At 51.9% G+C, this 23,911-nt stretch overlaps 1 protein-coding gene across 2 annotated transcripts in view; it reads left to right on the forward strand.

The window, feature by feature from the left end:
* The first annotated feature begins 18,759 nt into the window (after positions 1–18,759).
* Positions 18,760–23,911, forward strand: part of UXS1 (UDP-glucuronate decarboxylase 1) — a 31,885-nt gene continuing 26,733 nt past the window's right edge. The window contains exon 1 of one of the 2 annotated variants that reach the window (XM_074354375.1): positions 18,760–18,931. In XM_074354375.1, the coding sequence (XP_074210476.1) occupies positions 18,838–18,931 (94 nt within the window). In that variant the 5' untranslated portion in view covers positions 18,760–18,837. The remainder of the gene's footprint in view (positions 18,932–23,911) is intronic. The other variant, XM_074354376.1, reaches the window with a different exon arrangement.

Here is a 23,911-nt window from a genome sequence, read left to right on the forward strand (position 1 = left end):
ATTTCCTCCCGTTTCCCCCAGGTCTGACTTCTGTCTGGCTCCACGCAGAAGAGGAGTGATGTTAGGTAGATGAACGTGGTCCCGGCAGCCGTGGGGTGGCAGCAGTGAGTACAGCTGGGAGGACCGCGCAGCAGCGGAGTGCTTTCAGGAAAATCAGCAAAAAAAAAAAAAAAAAAGAAAAGAAAAGAAAATGACATCTACTAGCCAAGAATGCCAGAGCAAAAAGAAAGATGCTGGATGTTCTGATTGTTTGAAAAATGATGCCATATCATTTGGAATGCTGTTCCTGGATTTCTCTTCTTTTTGAGCAAAGAAGACATATTGAATAAATATTGATTTTGTTTAATCCACGTAAAAAGAAAAAGAAAAAGAAAATCAGCATGACAGATAACAGCCTGCTACTTGTTCTGCAAGGGAGATCGCAGGACCGTCAGGCAGGTTCTCCGCTGAGAAGAAGCTCAGTGGGACCCACGCGGAGCCTCCTGGAAAGCCCCCCCGGGCTCCTCCTCCCCGCTCCTCCTTGTCCTGGAGCTCTGCCCAAGGTCAGCGTGTGCAGCATTTGAGAACCGGTTCCAGCAGCTTGAGGGATGGAAGACAAACCTGAAATCACTAGGGTAAATCAGCATTTCTCATAAATGGACTCACTTACTGTTAAGCCCCGCGTCACCAAACTGAGACTTAATTACAGCTCTGCTCTCCCAGAAGTGGAATTTGAATGCAGTCAATCAGGAACCAGCACCAGTGAAGGAATCTACCTGGTGGGCCCTGCCGTCCCTACAGGAAAGTGACCTTGTAACAGCCCGCCCTCTTTGTCCGATGTAACCTCCTGGTCCAGCTTCCTCCGGCAATTCAAGTCCTCTCTCTGCCCAGCTCCTCAGAGGGCCCCTTTGTCTGCTGGTGGGATCACTAAGTAAAGCCAAGAAGATCTTAACATTTGCTCCATTGAATTTTGTTTTTTAACATTCAACACAGACATATATCTAGACAGGTGTATAGACGGACGGATGGACGGTTGGACAGATGGATGGATGGATGGATGGGGAGGTAGATAGGCAGGCAGACAGAAAGACAGACAGACAGGACAAGATACACATGTAAACCTTCAGACCGGCAAGGGCTGGGAGGAGAATGGAACATCGTGGAAGGAACTGGAGAAAAGGGGAAAGGGGTGAGAACACTACCGGGTGTGACGCGGTTTCCGTGAACTTCTGTTGAGCTGCCGTGTGACTTAGCAGAAGCCCTGAGGTAGGTTTTAATCATCAGAGGTTAAATTTTACCCCACAACACAGCTTTCTTTAGTTAATATGAACTATTTCAATCCTACAAAACGTATAAGGACATCCTGAGTTTATGAAACAAAACGGCACGAACCCAGTGGACCGTGGACCTCCCCGCCCACCCCACCCCCGCTGCGTCCCTCTCCCCCCCCCCAGCCCCTCCAAGCCCCCTCCCCGCTCCGCTCTCTGGAATTCAGTGTTTATAACTGCCCGTCCTAACCCTTCAACACATGTCTTTGTGTCCGAGGTGGAGAATTTTCCTGCGTGTTTTCAAGTTCCGACACGAGCCGTAAACTCCACACGTGCTCCCACAGCGTCCCCTTCCTAGCTCCACACATAACTGGGGTTCACTTATGACTCTGTCTGGCTGCAGCTCACCGTTTTCACTGGGGTGCGGCATTATGTTAAGCAGATGAACCACAGTAATGTATCTGTCCTCCCCCGGATGGCCATTTGGGTTGTTTCCACCTTTGAAGCTCTTGTAAACACTGTTGCAATAAACATTCTTTGACAGAGTTCCTTTAACATCTGTGTGAGCATTTCTCCAGGGCACAAAAGTAGGACTGGAATTTCCGAGTTGAATAACAACCTAATTGTTCAATCCTCTCCTTATAATAATTCTCTGGATTGGTCAGTATATCAATCAAAAATTGTTATGGAACAGTTTTTTTTCTAAAGTTTAATTCAACAGGTTATTTAATTCATTATAGAGGTTGCCCATTCTTGATTCCGCATGAGGAAACATGAGATTAGAAATCCTTTGACTTGTAAATTTCTACTGGAAATTGATTGAACGATATTGTGTTTTTTTGATACAAAGCAAAACATGAAATCCGGCCAAGCTGTCATGCAAGTAGAAAGATGACATTCTGTCCTTCCCAGATGTGTCGTGGACCATCCACCAGCCCCGAAGAACCATCTGGGGCACTAAAACTGGCGACTCAGGGCAGAATGGGGGTAAGACAGAGGGACCCGTGGGGAGCCTGAACCATCCCCCACCAAGAAAGACCCAAAATCCAAACAGGGGTGATTATGGTTCCTTCCATATGTACACATTATCCAAGAACATCATTCACGTAATATAAATGGCAAAACCTCTGTGGCGGGGGGTCACGGGGGGGTAATACTGCTTAGTTCCTTACCTCGTGTTTACAGGATTGCACAGATTCTTCGGAAAGCCCAGAAAGAGTTGTTTCTTCATTTTCACACTTTCCTGAGCCCTCACCACACGCAGGCTCACTGACCCTGGGAACACACGTCGAGAAGACGCCCCACGCTCGCATCGGCGCACACAAGACCCAGGGGCAAACTATGACTCCGATCAACGATGGGGAAGGAAGGCACGTGATGCTGTGTGACTGCCCCGGGGCGGACTGACGTTCTCGCGGAGCTGGGGAAGGCTCCTCCGAGGACGCCCCCTCCCCGGACTTGAGACCTTAGGGAAGAGATCACTGATGATGCAGGAGGCAGGGAACCGCAGGGTGCACACGGTCGCATCCACTCCAGGTGGAAAACAGAACCAGACGAGGCAAGTGTCAGGGTTTGCGGGGCCAAGAGACAGGACGAAAGTCATGAAATACACAGAGGTCAGAGTTATTTACGGTGATAAAAAGTGTATAAAGTATTCAGTTTATGTCTGCCATGGTCTAGGTACATCTGCCAAAAATCACCGGCCGCCTTCCTCTGACAAATAACTGACAAGGGAAAAATAAGAAGGGATAAATCAACCAAATCTCAGCTGTGGGTTTTCTTTGGGTCTTGATTCCAAAACCCCGATTGTAAAATGACAGTTATGAGACAACAGGGGAAATTTGGACTCTGACTGGACAGCATTATGTGTGATTTCAGTGAAGGGGGTGCGTGCAGCCAAACACACGTTTAGACGGAGGAGCGGATGTCACCGTTAATGCTGTTAATGATTTTAGTGCTTTTCTAGATAGGAGGAGATGCAAGAATGTGGGCTCATAAAGTCTTCTCCCAAAACATCTAACTGTATGGGGCCTGTTCTGCCAGGTTTCCCGGAGCGCAGAGCTCTGCACCCTGGAGCTCCACCCTGGACTCCGTCCGGGGACCGGGAGGTCAGCGGCTGCAGCAGCCACTGATCTGATCCCAGTGCCAACGTGGTCCAGGCCTCATCCAGGCAGGTGGCCAGCACCAGCTTTTAGTTGGCACTTGGTATTCATAACTTTGTATGAAGTTTTTCATGGTAAACTTTCTGGGGTTTTCCCCTGAACGGCAGAATCTGTTATTCCTAAGTTTCAGAGACGTTCTCATTTGTCATAACCCAAACAACTTCCCCTGCTCAGTTCATTTCTCTCTCATCTCAGGGGACCCATCACCCTGTCTTGTTTCTCATTCTTTGTTCTCTATCCCTGTCCTCTTTTCCCTAATTGTTTTCCAATCCGTTCTCCTCGGTTCGTCTGTCATGACGCCATGTTCCTTTCTGAGCCATGATCCCGTTTTCTTCCTGTTCTGTGGTCTCGTTTCACTGTGAGCTCTGGGTCACAGAGTTCATTGTTCGGGTCCAGGACAGGTGGGAGCCTCTGTGGATGAACTGCCTCTGGTGAGCAGCTGTGTTTTCTTCTAGACTAGATTTTGGTCCGTCCTTTCACCCACTATTTTCTTACCTTCCTTTCTTTCATGCAGATGCTCATATAAACCACTCATTTGCACCATTTTGAGGCTTAGCTCAGGCTGACCTCCCATCTGCCCTGCAGCAGGCAGGCAAGATCTCCTGCACTTCTTCTCAAGCTCCTTCCCAAAGTCTGTCTGTCCATCTTCGCTCTCGGCTGCCTGAAGTTTGAGAAGGTGCTGGGAGCTGTTTTCAAACTGCTCTTCTGAACCCCGAGGACATACATGCTGGGAAAGTGGAGGGAGCTTTCCTGGGCTCAGCACTGTCCTACTAAACTTCAGTTTTGCTCCTTCTAGAACCCCGTGCCTGTCCTCTGTCAGACCTTGTGCACCCACGGAGGGCGGTTTCTCCCCTCGGCACAGCGCCCCGGAGCACGGTGACCCCAGTGGCCAACGCCCCGCGACGGGACGGGGTGCGCCCCCCCAACCTCCCCAGGCATCTCACATGTGTTGTGGGCTAGGGACCAGCTTGCGCTGGTCATGACACCAGAGCCTTTACCATCCTTCCTTGACTCTTATGACAGTGGGTTTGGTTTTGTTTTGGTTTTATTTTTTCCTTGCGTGATTGTAGCTAGTTATTTTTGGTTGATATGGCTTGTTTACTTCTTCCATCAGCTATCAAAGAAGGGAAAGGCTGTGATTCTACTTTTTCCTGCCACCACATTAGCGTGGACGTCCTCAGTGTAATAATCTACAGAACATCGGAAAGAAAATGGAAACTAGGTGGGTAACGGGTTGTAAATATGTAGCAGGGGGCTGGGGTCTTTAGCAGACGTGGCTTAAGCCCACCTCCCTCTACTGTGTGAAATTGTAAAGAGACTTGTGGGGTCGACCCCAAGGTAGGGGCAGTTCTATATGGTGATAATTTAATATCAATTCTCCTGGGTGGGAAAAACCATCAGACGGCAGGAGACACTCTCGGATACTAACCAAGCCCGTAGTTTATCTGCCTGAGTTAGGGAAGATGGAGTCAGAGCTCAGAGTGGGGACCAGTCTCACTCTGCACCTGGATGGTGTGTCCCAATTTCCATCCACGGTTCCCACCTCTGTTTCCACCTCTGTGGTGGTGATGTCTGAGGCAACCAAGTGTTGTCAAAGGTAATGAGATAATAAGCTCAAAGTTCTTGGGAAGAATGTGCTGGGCATTTACAAAGGGCTTGTCTGTGACTTTTTAACATTTATTTGCCTGTCTTTTCTGTTAGAGCTGCAAAAAGCAGGACCTCGACAAGCCGTCAGGCTGGTAACGTGAGCCCTGGGACAGTCTCTCCGTACGCATCCACGGTAGCTGCGAGGAGCAATTACTCTGAAAAAGATGAGGTCATCCCAGAGCACTCAGCATCCCTCTCTGGTTGGCGGCTGCATTGATGATGATGTGGATAATGGTACAGCTTCCGCCCCGAGACTCTTCCTCCAAGGAGCCCAAAGTGCTTCATAAATGCCCTCTTATTGATTTTCACGCTCTGATGGGGGCGGGGGTTGGAGGCCCCAGAGGGAAGTGGTGCAGCCAAGGCTATTCAGTGAGAGACCCCGCTCGACTTACAGGGCCAAGGCCAGACGGGCTCCTCCCTGGCCGTCCACCTGCCTTCACCACATCCTCCTCCAAACGAGAAGAGGCTTTGCAAGTGAGGGGCTCGGCCTCCTTACACGGGGCAGGGTTTCTATTCGCCGTCGGTTGGTTCTGTCCTCAAACACACTTTTAAGCGGCTGGTCCTTCCCTTGGAGGGCATCCTCGTGAAGGATGTCTCCACCGGGGAAAAGAGTTTCCCACCGTTCAGCCTGCTTTCTTGTGTCTGGAACACAACAGACATTGGCAGACACTGAAATGAATGAGACATTTTAAAAAAAAAGAAAGAAAGAAAAAGAGGACAGGAAATCTTTCAGAACTCCCAGAGGAAATACTTCCTTGACTTTAATCAGCTTAAATATATATATATTTTTTTGACCTTTCAGAACAAGTTAGAAGGAAAAAAAGCCTAATGCTGAGCTTCCTGACCTGATAAGCCACTGGGTTTTCCCGAGGCTTGGCCACAGATCATAGGGCTTTCCAGGTGGGGGCTGCTTGGAGGCGTGAGGTGGGGAGGAAACTGCCGTTTCTGCACATCAGCTGCTGTCCTGTCGTAACCTGGTTCTGACATTCCCCCGGGAGGCTGGGAGCATTGATGGAGAGGACTGAGCAGCCTTCAAGGAGGCAAAGAGCCCTCGGTCACTCTCAGGGACACATGAGGACCAGAAAATTCTTTGTCTTGGCAGCAGGTAGAGGGAGGTGGATCCTGGGCTCCATAGAATATTTAGCAGCGTCCCTGGTGCTGGCTCACAGATGCCAGCAGCCCCCTCCTGTGTCTGCCTATCAAAGCTGTCCCCAGCTGCTGCCGGATGTTCCCTGGGGGAGACACGCTGAACTTTATCAATCACTCTGAAGAGCTGAGGGCTGAGCTTCCCAAGAGTCGGCTGTTGTCAGTGGTACAAGAGCATCACTGTCCCAGGTGGACTGAACCAGAACATCAGGAGACACTCAGGGCACCACTGGACCCACAAGACCTGACCTTCCCCTCCCCCCACCGCCCGCTGCACACCCGTCCAGAAGCAGCTGCTCTGACATCTTTTCCAGGGAAAACTGAAGCCTTTCAAATGAAAAGGCTTGCTTCACTACTGAAGGCTTTAAAGACTGAGAACATGTTCCCCTAGTTACAGCTGCAGGAAAGGAAAATCTGCCCTCTTCCCTTCCCGGTTCTTTGGTTGATCTAATAATTAAATTGACATCATACAGATCAGCAGGAGAAAAACAAATTCAGTTCTGTGCACACAGGAGCTCATAAAAGTATGAGATTAAAGACTTGACCAAAGCGGGCAGCTTTTACACCTTTCAGACAAAGAAACAGTAACTTTTTTCTTTCTCTAGCGATGGTGTTTATGACTGACGGAAACTTTCCTGCAGTTGCGATTGCCACTTATTACGACGTTAATGGCAGCTTTATCAGAGCATGTTTTTCAGTTACACGTATACGTATTTTTTTAATCTCTTTCAGGTTCTTTCCCATGATAGGTTACTGCAAGAAAGTGAATGTAGCTCCCTGTGCTACACAGTAGGACCTTGTTGTTTATCTGTTTTATATACAGGAGTGTGTGTCTGCTAATCCCAAATGCCTACTTTATCCCTCCCCACCGTCAAGAGGCAATACACTTGTGGAGAATTGACAAAACAAAAGGGAGCTGGGGTTGGGATAGTAAACGAGTGCAGAAGGAACAAGCTCTGTTTATAGGAACTTCTCAGCCCTAAACACCCTGTCTCTGGGGAGGAGGATGTCTCTCTACCTCCTGGTGCAGGGAGGGCACCTCCACGTGGAGACGGAGTTGCTTCTGTTTTCAGGAGGGCAAGGTGGATCAGAGCATTCCTCTTGTGCCAGCTATTTCCTAACTAACTTTACTCCAAAATAACCAATATGCCAAGGTGGCATATTCTGAGGTGTCCTCCCTGTTCCCCTTCACAGGTGTTGTTAAGAATTCACTGAAAGGTTACACTTAGCAATCAGTTTTAAGATCAATTGCTTTGCTCTTAAAAACTCATTAGGATTATAGGATGGCTTAATGTTTAACCAAGGTAATTGACACACATTCGTAATCATGCTACCACACCTAATAATTACCTGTTGATGACTAAATTAGAGATTTCCAGCCAAAGAGTAAACAAATTTCCTTGCATTTTAACGTTTTTGACTGTTGGAAGTTTTGTTTTTTTTTTTCTTAAGCAATCAGTCTTTAAGAGCTTTTTTAAAACTGACTTGATTTATTGGTTCACAAGCTGAGCTGACGTCCTTCATCTGACTGCTCCAAGTATTCCTTAATTTATTTACCATTCCCTTTTCTTTGAAATGCTCAGCCTGGACAAAGTGCAGTCCCAGTGAACTGAGTCCAGTAGCTGCCACCAAATCCATCCTTTACAGCAAAAAACAACAAAGGCTGTGTTTTCCAGGGGAAGTCACCCGGCAGGACCCTGCTGGTACAAACATTCTGATGCTGCCCCAGTAAGAACATACAGCCGTGCACAGTGGCTCAAACACAGCCCCACAGGAGACAATGGGACTGCAGGAAACATTTTTTAAACAGGATAAAAGAAAATCTACAAGAGGTCAGGAGTTGAAGCCAAGAGCTTTAAAGGGAAGTCTGCAGTGAGTGGACCGTCAGTCAGACGCCATCCCTACGAGGTGACCAGGAATTAGATCCTTTATTTCTGTTCACAGACTTTTCCACGCAGGTGTTCTTCTCATGTTCTGCTCTCTCAAGTGGCGGCTGTGCTGAGGACAGCACTGGATGTGGAGTGAAAACTGGGCTTTTACATGCCCTCCATCTCTGGGACCCAGGGCAGGCCCCTGTTTTACGCTTTCTGTGACCTACCTGGAGACACGTCATGGGCTGCAGGTGAGACAGACCATGAAACGTGATTCAGTGAACGGACGGTCCAGCAGCCCCTCCCCGGCCGGGCAGCCCCTCCCCGGCTGGCCCCCCCCTCCTCGCTGTGCTGTTTTACATCCCTAGCCAACCTCCTTAACCACTGCTTTGTCCAGGCGCAGCAGGACGAAGCTGAGTTTACTCAAGTGGCTGTTTGCTGAGGTGGCACCTGGGTGACAGGCACTCAGAAGGGACGGGGAGGTCCAGTAGGAAGTTGCCACACCCCGCCCCGGGCCTGAAGGGGTGAGAAGGGAGCAGTGATTGCCAGGAGGGTGCTGGTCTGCAGGAGCTGCGGCCACGAACCGAGCCCTGGAGAGGCCCTGGGCCTGTGCAGCCCACGGAGGTCAGGGGCCCGGGATGAGGGTGCAGAGGATGGGGGCATGGGATGGCTGTGTCAGCAGCTGAGTGTATCCAGCAGGACGACTCTGCGGGTGGACAAGGTTCTCAAACACCACCAGGACAGGGGCGCTTTTCAAACCCTTCCCCTGCCTCCCAAACAAACTCGCTACCACCTCCCCACCCACCACTTCACCTGCGACCGTCAGCCCTGCCGCACTGGTCCCAGGGTGACCGCCGACTCCAGGACGGCAGGACTGAGCCTGGTACCCGGTGAGAAACCCTCCCGTGGGCACACAGGGAGCCCCTCTGTTCACACTCTCCCACTGCCTGGCCCTTCTGATTTTACATCCGAAGATGACACCTTAAACAAACTCCCTTGTGAAAATCTTCCCCATCGGCCCCTCGGAAAGCATCACCAAGCTCAGACCCTCCGTTCCAAACTAGCTCCAGCCTCTAACACAGCGAAGGTCGGATCTTCTGGAAAGCAGTTCGAGCTGGGACTCAGTGGAAAAGGATGTCATCAAGAAAGAGCCTTTTTGAAAAAGAAATGGGAAGTAAGGCAGGACAGCCTGGAAGACCCTGCAGAACAGGTTCTTCTGACCCCACCTGAGGAGAAAGAGGGGAAGACTGGGTGGGGCATCTGAGACCCCCACGTGGGACATTTCAGGAAACGGTTGGGGCGACCTTGAGACCTTGAGCGGCCATCAGCCAGCAAAGGAGCCCGTCTCTCTGCTCCAGCAAACCTGCTGCTGGTCATCCTGCTGCCCTGGTCACGGCTGCAGACAGCCCAAGCAGGAGTTTTATAGTTTCGGGTCTTCTGTTTAAGAGCTTAATCCATCTGAAGTTGACTCTTGTGTATGGGTTAAGGTTAGGGTCCAGTTTCCCCCTTTTGCATGTGGATACCCAGTTTTTCCAGCACCATTCATTGGAGAGACTACCCTTGGTTTTCTGTTTTATTTTGCACTGTCTTGCTTGCTGTTCTCTGAGCTCTTTGGTTAATGCGGTTTGGTGTCTGCCATTAACTTTGGAAAATTCTCAGCAATCGCTTCTTCAAATATTTCTTCCCCACCCCCCACACCCACCCCGTCTCGGTTCTCTCCTTTCGGGACTCCAGTAACATGCACCTCCAACCTGCTGGCACTGTCCCACAGCCACTGGGGTCTGTCTTGCTCTTCTACTCTGCTTTCTGCATTTCAGTCTTCATAACGTCCACCCATCTGTCTTCCACCTCTGCTCCTTCAAAGGCATTCGATAAGTAGGTCGAGTTGACCACAGAAGGGCTGGTGTCACGGCCCCTCCCTAGGGGAGGGGACTGGCCTGCAGCTGCCGGGCACACTGGGTGCTGAGTGCCTGTCAACCCACTGCCTGTGTGGTCTCCACCTGAGCCGCACCCCACGGGACTTGGGGTAGGGGGTCCGCGTGGGGGTGATGGTCTCCTGCTGTTCACTGCTCTGCCCCAGGCGGTCTGTGTCTGCTGTCCTCGCTGGTGCCAGACATCTTTCCGGAGGAGGGGCTCTTTGTCTTGAGGATGCACTCTTTTGTTTACTTCTGTATTGTCTGTCTTCTGCCAGAATGTAAGCTTAAAAACACTGTTTGTAAAAAGCTATTTATACCATGTGGAAAGCATCCTACCAGCTGAGACAAAAGAAGTGACAGATTGAACGTCTGCCTCCAAGTGTGATCCTGTGAGAAACAAAGGAGGAAATCTCAAGCCAGGAAGACCCAGAGGAAGCCATGCCATTCTTTTGTACCAGTTTTTTATAATTGTGCGATAGTTGTGTGTTTACTAATGGAATAATGCACAGCGAACTGGATGGCCAGACGTCACCATGATCATGAATTATTTACTTGAGCTGTGAATGCAGGGATGACTTGAGAGTTTCAGGGACCGTGGGGCTGTCTGTCCTTCCACAAAGCAACCCCGGCTGTGAGGCATGGCCAGTCCTGAGTCTGGCCGTCAGCTTGGCTGTCCCTTCTCTGCTGTCCAGCTGTCACCACTCACCACTGTTTCTGTTTCCTCTTAGTCCAGATAGCCTTGAAGTTTCCAGCTCTAAAATCTACACGTCTATTAAATGTTTCATTCAAAGTGAGTGTCAGAGGTCCACAGTGGTCTCGGGCTAGAGTTCCACTTCAGGCATTTCTGGGGTCCTCTAGGGAGCAGAACACGGGCCCACTTCCTGACCATCCAAAAAATACAGCCTTATTTGATTTGATTTTCAAAACCAAGGAAAATGGTAGCAAAAATGACAGCTCTGTTGGCTAAAACGATGGCAATGCCTTCAGTAGGATTGTTTAAAACCGAATATGCCTACTGTGGGTTCCTCCTGTGCGGACGGCCCGGATCCCCACCCCGGGAAGACAGACACGGGTCCAGGACCTGCAGGGAGAGGAACGGGACCTGCCTGGGGTCGGGGGAGCAGCTCCGATGTCGGAGCAGGAGCAGAACTGGGAGCCAGGAGGGCCTGTGGGAGCTGACGCTGGCCGCACAGCCTCTCCACACCCGAATTTCTCTATTTGTACATCAGAGGCCACAGGTCTTGCCTGCTCTGCATGGCTCTGCGCCCCGCTCTAGAGGGCCTCCACCTTCTTCCCCTTCTCCCTCTTCCATAGTGGGGCCTGGAATGTAGTTTTGTTTTTTTTTTTTTAATCTCCTGAAGAAACCTCTTACGAGCGGTCCTCGCTAGGCTGACTCAGGACAACCCCCTCCAGTCCTCAAATGCCTAGTTTCCGGGAAATGAATTTCCCCTCGTTGAGGCCTTGTGCTTTTCCCAGCTGGGCCAGGAGCCGTCAGCAAGGAGGGCAGACCAAGCCGGACGTGACCGGAGGGCAAGTCTGATGCCGGTTCCAGCAGGATCACGGGAAGGTGGGGACATTCACCTGCCACTTGAAACTATCCAGCGACGGATGCAGGATTTCTGATTGCTCATCAAAGTGCTAAGTGTTGCTTCACAACGATTAGACTTTCCTTAAAGAAAACAGTGTCCTTTCTACCTGACCCTGAGGAAAGTACTGGAAGTACTGCACTGCGCACGGTCATTCTCCCAACAGCTTTATTTTTCTTTTCTTTTTTTGGGGAGGGAAGTAATTAGGTTTAATTATTTATTTAATGGAGGTACTGGGGATTGAAACCAGGACCTTGTGCACGCTAAGCACACGTTGTACACTGAGCTATAGCCCCCACCCCCAGAACTTTTTTTAATTTAAAAAGCAAAATTACTTCTGGATGAGCCAAAGTTAGGTTCTGAAGCACATTTTCAGGAGCCCACTCTGAACGTATTTGGCTCAAGGAAAGAAAGGAGGAGGGCGTGTTGCAATCCCACTGAACCAAGCACATTTCACAAGGCTGTCCTCCCCCGTCAGGGGTGATATATTAACACTGATTTGCAATTAAACACTAATTAAGTGGCTGGGTAACGGACCATCTTTCCAAACAGCTACCAAGACCTCCTTTCCATTTCAAACAGGCTTTGCCTCCCCTCCTGGGAAAGGAAGAATCAAAGACAGAATATGAACACTTTTTTTTTTTTTGCAAGGCTTTTACATTTTCACTCTTAAAACCATCTGGTGTCACTTCGTAACCATGTACTTAGAGTGCTCACACATTAATCGGACTTCTAATGAACAGATTCATAGTAGTTGGAGGTGACTATTTACAAAGCAAGGAGTCCACCTCTGAGCCCGATGATAATAACCGTTTTAAAAAGTGAACTTGGGGAATCGTGATGGTGTACGTCTGACGGCTGCCTTTCTTTTCTTCGCTGATGGGACGCTGATTACTCAACCCACCCCAGAGAAATCATCATCTTTAATGGCTAATGCAAACTTCACAAAATCCCAAATTGAAACCGTGATTTGCCAGTATGTCACCCTTCCCCAGAGTCAGCTGGTCGATGAGTAGTCGCTGGGCACTCGCACTCCAGCTAGCACTCGCCGTAACAACCGGAATTTACAGCCTGCTCATCGGAAGCCTGGCCCCGGCAGAGCGACTGTTACCAGTCAGATGCACAAATCACGGTTTATGCTTCCGCAGAGGAAGAGCCTTAAGGCGTAACTGAAGGCAGCTTCTTTCCCTCCCCTCAGCTCCGCACCAATAATCGCTCAGCACACAGGCCCTTGTATTTTCTCCTCAAAGATCCTTCAAGTTCTACAGAAGCTTGGAATTAAGCACTACAAATATTACTAGTCCCAGAAGGGGCGATCTCCTCCTAAACCTGGCTTCAGCCTATCACCAGTGAAACCGTCTGTCACGTGAGATCTGCGGGGCCCTCCAGGTGCTCAGCCCCTCCGCTGGTCGCCCTCTGCCCACACTCTCCAGTGACCCCGCTTGGCCAGCGGAGCAAACCTCAAACACCCGCAGGGAAAGAGGCAAGCGCCTCACAACTCACGCCCACTCCCCTTGGCACCCGCTCACGGGGCTCGCCCTCTCTGGCCCCTGGGGCCTGTCATCAGCCTCCCCACTCATCCCCTGTGGTTGCGACTGTCCCCCAGATCCTTGTCTGGCTTGTGGGGGTCCCAGCTCTGCTCTGCTCTGAGGCTCTGAGCCCTGCATAATCCCTGGGGTATTGGTGCACCCCATTGTCTTGCTTCAGCTGCTGCAATAAAATATGATATCGTTAACTCACCACTGATAAATAGTTGTCCTTGGTTAGCTAACAAATGAGCCCTTCGGTAACTTAGTTTGCAGCCTTACTTCCTTTTTGTGCAGAAATTCTGCTTGATGAGATGTTCTAGTTTGCATGTTCTGATTTTTCTGACCTTTGCTTTTCTGTGAACTGGGGATACTGCTGTAAGCGCTCAGTCTGGAAACGTAAGACTGCGTAGTATTCCTGTAGCACAGATGTGTGTCACTGTGTGGTAAGCATGGTGATTTGTCATCCAACCTGATAAAATAATCTACATTCTACTGTGCCTTCATAGTGGACATTCAAAGTCCACTTTTCTTTCCTTATTTTGGCATAATGGTAATAAGAAACAGTGTCGTGATCTGTAGATACCAGTGGCAACTGAAACGTGGTGGAGTTACGGCTGCGTCACCACGACTCCCAGGGTGCTGGGTGACAGTGGGGTGATGAGTGTCACAGGCAGTCTCTGCAGCCCCGCGAGTGAGTGTGTTTATGTAGCAGTAAAACTGGATGGCATGAAGTGGGCATTTCATACCATGTTCATGTCACAAAATACAATTCTCCTTTTGATTTTCTTTTAACCATTTAACATGCACAATGATTCTCCACTTGTTGGCCACACAAGAGCAGGTCAGCAGGCTGTGTAGCGGGGTGAACCTGTCTGGTAATCCCGGACCTCCCAGGACCGCGCTGCCCACCTTCAGAGAGAATCACAACCAGGGTAAGAGAGCATTAGGGCAGGTGTGTGCACATGTGTGTGCGGTCGAGACAGCCACGGAGGCTGTGGTTCTAAGCCCCAGGGCCCTGGTTTCTTTGGTCCTCCCTTTGATTTTGTGAGTCACTCCAGCATCCTTCTTTTGGGAGCAGACTACATTGATTTTCATCATTTGCAACCGTAATGGTCCTAACAGTAAACTGAGTTCATCAGTTGCCAGCAACCTCAGACTGGTGTGTCTTGGTGACACCGCACCAGAGCGCTTCCAGCACCAATATGATGGAGAGTTGATGGAAGATGAGAGTGCCAGCATCACATTTCTCTTGGCGACTGACTTTCTCGGGGCACCGACTACGATAGCACAACCTGTACTTCTGTGACGGTCCTTACAAAGTGAGGTAACACATTTCAAAATTGAAATTCCCTTTTTCTTCACTAGTGAGGATGGTCAGCATGCCTTCGAATAACATTTTCTGTATGATATTTTGCAAAATGAAAAAAAAAAAAGAAAATTATCAGAAAAGTTCAAAGGGTTAACAAACCCAGAGGTGAAGGGGTGTATTGAAATCAACCAGTAACACTAATTGCTAGTTACCAATGTGCTCCCTCCAGCGTTAAACTCAGCGTTTTGAAAAAGCACAGTTTGCTAGTGCTGACTTATTGTCGTGAGAGTCAGCTATTCTGAGCCAAAACAGGCCCTGTCCTGTTTTATGTACATTATTTCTAATCCCCACGGCAACCCTGAAAAGTGTGCATTTTTCAACCCATTTCACAGATGGGGGCTCAAGGAGGTAAGGGAACGTGGCCAGAGCTGGGCTCGGAGTCAATGGACACACAGTCCTGAGTATCAGGCCTGTCCCTCTGCAGTGGTGGCCGGCCTCGGGCAGGGGAGGCGGAGGTCTCTGTCATATGAAACATGGTTAGCAGGACTCCTTGGAGAAACAGGGGCTGTAGGACTGTGGCAGGAAATACACAAGATGGGCCCGGAGTATCTTACAGCACCAGAAAGTAAGGAAATGCTTAAAAAAAAAAACAAAAAAAACCCACAACTACAAGATGAGGCTGTATCATTGGGGCACAGGAGCTGCCAATGACTCAAGCTGAAACAATTCGAGCAAGACAATACCTAAGTATGAGTATTGCATTATAACTGACAGTATAAAATAAAAGTCTCCGCGAGTCCATATGCTATAAATAAATGCGTGAATCACTGAATAAATGGGAGAGGAGACGAACCTCCCTTCATGAAGAATTCCAAGTGATCTCTGTAGATCCTACAGCGTGGAGGAGGCGAGCAGAACTACCCACTCCTTATGCGTGGCTGTGGTCGGTGACTTCCTTCCGAAGGGTACAGAATGGAAAGGGGGAAAGAGGAACACCTGATGGACATGACCTCAGCCAGGGGGTCAAGGTCGACAGCAGCTGAAACAGGTCAGGAGTGTGACACCTTGATGTGAAGTGACATAAACCCTAAACGCCAGTGAGATGCTAGCCAGAGCGGAGACCAGTGGGGGCTGGGGAGGAATGCTCCCTACCATCGTCTCAATGTTTCTGCAAATCTACAACTGTTCTAAAAAAAAAAATTTTTTTTTTTGAAAAGACACAGGAATGGGAATTTAGATACACAGTTTGGAGTTGTTTTCATCGCTGGGATGTAAACCCTCCTGTGTCCGAAGCTGCAGGTCGTCAAGTGCGCTCACTCCCCCAGTGCAAGTGGGATACAAAGCAGCTGGGCAGTGAGGCCACCTCCAGGCCATCCTTCCGCTGAGACCCAGGGGAGTCAGACCCCCTAGGACAGGACTCCAGTGCAGGTGTGACGGCCAGGGGTGGCGGGACACAGCAGGGACCCACCATGGCACAGGGAGGACCCGCTTCATCATAGGCAGCTCAGAAGTGGACCTGAGACCCACCCAGAAGATGTGTCAGCCGAGGTCTAGTCAGGAAAACTACCTGAAGGATTTCAAAAAGATGGCATTTAATATAGGAGTCTGGGCCCAGGGCTGGGAGGGTAAGAAGAGCATAAAGCAGAGGGATCCTGGAGGGCAGGAAAGGATAGGCAATGCCCAGCAACCAGAAGCTGGGATGCCCATGGCGGTCAGCTCCAGGTGAGCTCAGAAGAGAAGCTTGATTCTAGGCGGGGTGGATCCCTGAAAAGGTATCTCCCCACTCTGGGCTGCTGAGGCCCAGAATCCCCCACCCTCAATACCAAACTGGCAGTGCTCGCAACTTCCAGCAACTACTAGCTACAGCCACAGTGGGAGAGCCCAAAGCAGACGGTCTCTCTTCTTCCCGCTCATCTTCCACCAAGGCTGACCCTGCAGGTCCTGCCAGGAGCTGGGCGATCTGGAAGATGCAGTGTGGACCTCCATCCCCACCGCCCCCAGCCCAGCAGATAGAACACAGCAGAGAGGAGCAGACAAAGGCTGAGACCACTGACAAACAGGCAGCAGAGAGATTAACCCTTAAAAAGAACAAAATAATGCCATTTGCAGCAACATGGATGGACCTGGAGATCATCATTTTAGGTGAAATAAGTCAGACAGAGAACGAAAAATACCAGATATCACTCATACGTGGAATCTTAAAAAAAAAAAAGACACAAATGAACTTTTTTACAAAACAGAAACAGACTCACAGACATAGAAAACAAACTTTCTGTTGCTGGGGGTGGGAAAACAGGGGTAAGAGATAAATTGGAAGTTCAAGATTTACAGATACAAACTACTGTATATAAAACAGATAACAGGTTTCTACTGTCTAGCACAGGGAACTATATTCAATATCTTGTAGTAACCTATAATGGAAAAGGATATGAAAAGGAATATATGTATGTAGATGGGTGACTGAAACACGATGCTGTGCACCAGAAATTGACACAACATTGTAAACTGACTATACTTCAATTTTTAAAAAATGGTTAAAAAATGACCCTTAAAAAAGAAAAAAAGATATTAACTCTTGAAGACAGCATGGCTGACTCATGGTTTCTACTAATGTTGGAGGATGTCCACGAGGCCTCCTTTCCCACCTACCTCCGGGTGCACACTTGCTATTGCTTACTCCTGGATTCTGGCTTTGGCTGAGCTGAAATCAGGGTGTCGGGCCCCCGACAGCTTCCAGGTGCTCATGACAGCAGCACCTACTCTGACTGCACCGGCTGATGGTATTTTCCATGCACTTAATCCCAGGGGGCAGGAGAAGGTGGCCACGGTGGATGGTGGCAGAAGACACTCAACAGGAATGCCACGTTGAGGGAGTTTTGACCAGACACCAGACAGAGTGTATTTCACAATTTCTGGCCTGCTAGAACTGATAAATATCTATCAACTAAATCCCACCTACAACCCCATAAGCTTGGAATCTGCTTACAGCTTCAATCTGATTTTGCCTGAGGGCAAGTGTCAACAAAGTCTTTTCTCACTGAGCCTCGCCTTTTATCTACAAATCAAGGAATCGCAGAAGCAGAGGAGCCCAGGGCCCTACCTGCTCCAGACGCTTCTTTGCAAAAATCACAGATTTAACCCCAACTCAAAAGGTAGATGATGTGGAAACTAAGACCCTCAGACAAAAAGCGGTTTGTCCCCGGCTGGTGTGCTCTGGAAGCTCACGCCAGGGGTCTCTCTGCTTCCAAACGTCACCTGGCAGCCTCCCTGGACCCTGCAGAGGGGGTGGGCTGGGGGAGGGCCTCGGCTTCCTGGCAGGGGGCCACCCCAGGTGCGGCAGCGGCATCCACCTCAGGGAAGGGGCACCTCAGGGAAGGGGCACCTCAGGGAAGGGGCTCTGCAAGTTTCCTCTCGTTCAGTGACTCTCCGCAGTTAGTGGGGAGACCTGGAGGAAGGCTGTACTGGAATCACGGGATCACCGCATTGGTGCTGTGCGGTTTGAAAGACGTAACCTATTACTGCTTTGATTTATTGCGAGCTATGGTGTTTATTTTCTTGGAGGTTTACAATAAAGTTGAGGATAGGTATTCGATTGTTCAGTTTAGCAAAAGAGCCTGGCGTTCCCAGAGGTCGTTCCCGCGACCAGGCGCGCTGTTCCTCCCCGGGCTGAAGGTCTGCAGGTGGGTCCGCAGCCCCCCGCGCTCAGGGTCTCTCTCCGGGCATCCCCTGGCCCGGCAGCGCCCAGATCCGCGCTCACCTTCCGTCCCCTCCAGGGGACAGCACTCCGTGGATCCACGATGCCGTCCGCATCCGTGCGTCCTCCGACGCAGCTCCTTGCTGGGAGCAGGCGCGCAGTAGGTGCTCCTGGGAGACTAAGCTCAGGGCCCGCCTTTGCCGTGAGCACACCCTCGGCGCTCAACTACGGCCGAATAAACGTGCACGCCCGGCAGGGGCTGGACGCGGCGCGCGCTCCTTCCCGGGTAGGGCGGCGCGGTCCACGCCTCCCTTCCTGGCCTGTCCTCATCTTACACCACCAGCATTGCTATCTTAGGATAATAATAACTCCTTATTTTAAAAGAAAGACGTCTCAGCCGATTGCAGAAGCGGGGAAAACGCCCGGCGTCTAGAGTCCAGCCTGTTCAGGTCCCGGACAAGCCCCGCCGCACGCTCAGCCCCGCAGGGGCGCACCCCGCTCCCTCCCTCCCTCCGCCCGGGACCGGCTCCCGGCCGGCGCATGCGCATGCGCACCTGCCGCCCGCGCCCCCGGCCGGGCCGCGCCACTGCGCCTGCGGGGCGGGGCGGAGCGGGCGCGGCGCATGCGCGCGGGCCCCGCCGGCAGGAAGCGGGCGCGGGGCGGGGCCTCGGGGCCGCCCCCGCCGCCGCCGCCGCGCACGGAGCCCAGCGGCCGCAGCGCGCGGCCCGGGATGCTGAGCCAGGCGCTGCTGCGCCTCGCGTCCGCCGTCAGCCGCAGGAGGATGAAGCTGCTGCTGGGCGTCGCGCTGCTCGCCTACGTGGCCTGTGAGTGCGCGCGGGGCCATTCATTCCCGCCGGCGGCCTGCTCCCGGCCTGCCCGTTCCTCGCGCGCCGCGGCCGGCCGGACAGCGGGCGCGGACCCTCGGCCCTCGGGCCCCGCCGCCCCCGCCGCGTTCCTGGTGGTGCCGCGCCGCCGGCGGCTCGAGGGGGACAGGAATGCTGTCGCCCGGCGGCGCCCCCGCTCTGGCTGCCTGCCTCCCGGGGAAATTACTCAGCGTTTAACTGCTGGGGAGCCCGGTGTCCCCGGACCCCGCCGTCCCGCGGCCGCGCCCAGGTGTCCGGACGCCCGGGGGTCCCCGCGCCCAGGGATCCAGGAGCCCAGGTGTCCGGACCCCCGAGGGTCCCCGCGCCCAGTTGTCCAGACTCCCTGGGATCCAGGAGCCCAGATGTCCGGACGCCCCGGGGTCCCCGCACCCAGGTATCCGGACTCCTGGGGGTCCAGGAGCCCAGGTGTCCAGGGACGCGGGTCGGCCCAGCGCGGAGGCGCAGCTCGGGGGATCCCAGGCCCGTTAGGCTGGTGCGCTTCTCGTGTCATCACTCACGGCAGCTACGGGGCGACGGGCAGGAGGGGCACTTGGCAGGCATGTGGTGGACCCTGTGTCTTCTTAGAGGCAGAAGCTATTCCTTAAAAAAAAAAAAAATCTATTCGGTGGGAATGTATTTTCCTTGCTACTATTAATACTTCACCAAGTACCAAAATTGGACCAAGTGTGAGCTCCGTTTGACTCCTAGTCACGAGACTGATACACGCTGAAACCAAACACCCGCTCACCGGTTGAGTTCCCAAGATCTGATTGCTGAGGTGAGGGCGCCTCGGGAAAGTGACTTGGGCTGAGCTCTAGGAAGACACCTAGACTGAGAGCCGGCCTGTCGGGTGCAGCCTAGCTGTCCTAGGAGGTGGAGCCCGGGAAGCTCCAGCGGCCCCTGGTTGCTAGGCAAGGCTTCAGGCCGTGATGCGTGTTACGTGGGAGTAGTTTGCAAGGGAGGAAGAGCCAGTCTGAAGTGTGAGCCTGTCTTGAGCCCGGAAGACAGACTTCAGGGAAAAGATCACTTCGAAGCTGTATAACTGTTGTTAGGACTGTGATAACAAGACCTGAATATGCTGTGCGCTTCCCCACGTGTGCGTGAGTCCGTTTCCTTGTCTCATTAATTGTCTCAACAATCCTAGGAACTAGGTACTTTGACTGTTCCCATTCTAGAGGTGAGTAAATTAAGGCCAAGAGAAATCAGGCAGATTTACGGACGGTCACATAGATGATAATAAGCTTTAGAGACCAGGATTTGAATGCAGAAAGGCCTGGAGGCCAGGGTGAGAACTTGGGTCTGGGGCAGGCCCAGTGTTGATTTGGGCGTTTCTAAAAGTAGGGGTCTAGGGAGCAATGGAGAGTTCTCCACCGTTCTGTAGACCAGGAAATCTTACTGAGTCCTCACCGCTGTCTGTCAAGCCCTTACTGCTGTCCTTAGTCCTGTGGTTAGTCCCGGGAGCCCCTGGGAGCAGAACACCTGGGCGGTGGTTTTCAAACTGGCGTGTTTGTCCGAATCACCTGGAGGGTTTTCAGAACACAGGTCGCTACCTCCCACCTCAAGTTTCTGATTCTGTAGGTCTGGGTGTGGCCTGACCGTTTGAGTGTCTAATAGCTTCACCTCAGATGCTGTTGGTGTGGTCTGGAGCCCCACTTTTAGAATGACAAGCTTAGGAGGTGAGGTGGCTGTGACTTAGATAAGCACCCAGACAAAGGTTAAATTGCACACAGGTACAAAGGAAGGAAAGGAGAGCAGGAGGGCTTGTGACAGGCACGCTCTGGGACGCACGTTTCCCCGGGAAGGGAGTCTTGGGTGGAGAAAGGACAGATGTATGGGAGTTAGTCGGGGACATAGGAGGGATGTGTTCTAAAGGAACAGCACGTGCAGCAGTCCTGGGGCTGCAAGAGCAGGAAGTGTTCTAGGAGTGCCGACAAGTTGCAGTGGTTGGGTGTGAAAACGGGGTAGTGATGAGGCTGCCTGGCAGACTGGCAGAGCAGGCAGGCCTGGGAGGGGCCTTGTACCAGCTCAGGAAGTGGGGGAACTGAACTGGGAGGGTCGGAGACTCGGGTGACCATAGCAGTGAGCAGGGTGGTAGATTTTAGGCACTTGGCAGAGAAGGTGGCTCCTGATGGGCGGGGTCCAAGGACACGAAGGTAGAAGCGAGCAGCGATGCCTGTGATGTCAGGTCTCCGCTCTCCTTGTTCATAGTCTTACCTGGCCATTTGTGGAAGCCATCTGAGCTCCCAGAAGACACACAGCCCCCTCCTGGGAGTGCTCTCCCCGGTCCGCTCCATTTCTCACGTCTTTCTCCATCTCGTGTGCCTGTGCGGGCCTGGCCTCCTGCTTGCTGACACACGTCTGACCCAGGGCTCCAGGCACAGGCTGCCTTGCCCTGCACTGGGGCGCTTTTTCGTGCGTGTGTTGTCTTCTCGGTAGCAGGGATTTCAGTCCCTGGAGCACTTAGATCAGAGCTGTAGCTCCTTGGACGCCTTGGAGGTCTGACCGTCTGAAAATCATGCCAGCCTGCCAGGTGGAGACCAGCTTGAGCTACCTGTAGTGTCTGTGACATGCACAGTCGCCTTTGCAGGATGTGTTGGTGTCCCCCGGGCACTGTTTCCCCGACCCAGGGGCCAGCACTTCACTTCTCTGAGCTGGTGATTTCGGTATTTGTCTTTGTGATGCAGAATCACGTGCTTCCTGATTTTTCATTTGTGGAGACTACTAGCGACCTTCTGCTTTAGAAGATGATTATTTGTTCTGCTTCCTTTCCTCCCACCCATGCTCACCGGCCTGCCCCCATGTGGATGTGTAATTTCGAGATCGACATTTACTGTTCTTGCGGTTGACTCAGTGTTACAGGGAGCCACGCTGTGTGTTACCTGGTGTTTTTCTTGGAGCTCATTTCTCCGCTTTCCATGCATGATTCCTTGTTGGATTCAAATCTTTGTCTCCCGTGTCCGTCTCCCCCAAGAGCATCAGCATCCCCGCCTCCCTGAGGAAGGAAGGGTGTGCCCAGAGCCTTCGGACTTCATGCTGCTGACTGTGGCTCCCCAAACCCTTCGGCCTGGAGATCTCCAGTCCCCTGACTTCCTCTCATTTATTTCCCCTGGGTGTCACGGGAGGTGAGTTTTGAGGCATTAGCTGCAAATGTCTTCTCTGTCTTCACAGGTAATTGACAGACGGATGGAGCAGAATTCTAGAGAAGTCTCCCTCAGAACCACTCATGTGTGGCTCCATCCTTCCTAAGCCTTTCTCTGGGCACTTGGTTTCTCCCGGGATCCCAGGCCCCTCTTCTGCCCTTGGTGCCCGAGGTTGGGCTGGTGTGGCCGCAGCCCAGTGCCCGCCCCGCCCGTCCACCCACCCAGGGACGTGCAGCCCCGCCATCGAGGACCCTCACTGCAGCTCTGGGAATACCCTGAGCCATCCTTTGTCTGCTCCCTCCCCTCTGTTTTCTCCGCTTCTGGAGTGTTATCTCTCAGGTGTGGAGTTGCCGTTATCCCGCGGGTGTGGACTTGCCGCGTCTAGCGCTTTTAATTTCCCCTCTCTGTCATTTTAGACTTTCACTCTACTTTTTCAATTTCGTCATCTTCATAAGCTAACTCTTCTAGTGATGTGAAACATTTGTTTTTGCTATCAGTTTTCATTTGAGGGTTCTTTTTCTTTTTTCCCTCTAAATTAAGAAACTAAGACAAGTGGTCTTTGTTGGTTGCAGCGTCTTCTCACAATGTTTCATTTGCTCAGTCTCCTTGCTCTGAAGAGTCTCTTTCCCCCGGTGGCTTCCTTTCTCCTGCGAGGCTGGCCCAGGACCCTGGGCCGGCTGCTCTGTCTGGGTGGAGGACTGGGTGGGGGGACCCTAGCTGCCCCCTGGCCCTCAGCCGCCTTCCTTGTGGGCCGAGTGGTCAGCACCCTCCCAGCTGTGTTGCCAGCTCTCCCAGGCGTCCTGGGGGCCCCGGGCGAGGACACAGTGCCGTGAGGGTCGTCCCAGCTGATGAGGGGCTCCCCAGCCCCAGACCCCCGTTCCACCCTCTGCAGAGATGGGACCGGGCATCTCTGTTTTCCCTGGACACAGGGACTCTCAGAGGCCCAGCGAGGTCTGGTTCTGCAGGCCACGCACTCAGCATCCATCGGCAGTCCTCGCCTAGATCAGTTTTTACTTTGAAATCACAGAACGGTCATCTCCTAATTCTATAACTCCTTTCTGCCTATTAATTGGTGATCTTGGCCTCGCTCTGTCTCCTCTCTCTCTCTGTTCACTTCCTGCAGCTGCTGTCACAAACTGCTACAAACTGGGCGGGTTTAAAACAAGGGACACGTATTTTCTCACAGTTCTCAAGGCCACAGTCAGAAGTCGAGGTCTTGGCTGGCCCGCTCCCTCTGAAGGCATCCTCGGGCTCTGGGATGCTTCACGGCCCTGTGGTGGTCACGTGGCCCTTCCTCTCCTGTTTGTCTCATCTCCCCCTTCCCTTGTAAGGACACTTGTCATGGGATTGAGGGCCCCGCTGTGTGATCTAGGATGACCTTTCAGTCTCAGGATCTTTAATTACATCTGCTACGACCCTTCTTCCAGGTCAGGTCATATCCCCAGGTTCTCGGAATTGGCATGTGGACATATTGGGGGGGTCACCATTAGTTTACGCCCTTTTTATTTAAGTCACTGCGGACTCGTGGGTTCTTTGAGCCTTTGAGCACTTCCTTCATGCCCATCTAGTTTTTCCATTACCCCAAACCTGGACTCAGCCGTCTCTCCAGCGAGTCCTGGCTCCTGTCCATGGAGAATGTGGACTGGAAATCAGGGTCCGAGCACTGGTGGGGGTGTCATTGCCTCCAGCCCTTGCGGTGGACAGAGCCAGGACAGGGACACGTTTTTACCAATCACGAGTTGACGCTAACACCCCCCGTTTAAATCACACCCGGCTTCTTCCCTACCTGCCCCCTTTCCGC

Source organism: Camelus bactrianus, chromosome 28, assembly GCF_048773025.1.
Source record: "Camelus bactrianus isolate YW-2024 breed Bactrian camel chromosome 28, ASM4877302v1, whole genome shotgun sequence".
NCBI classification, from domain to species: domain Eukaryota; kingdom Metazoa; phylum Chordata; class Mammalia; order Artiodactyla; family Camelidae; genus Camelus; species Camelus bactrianus.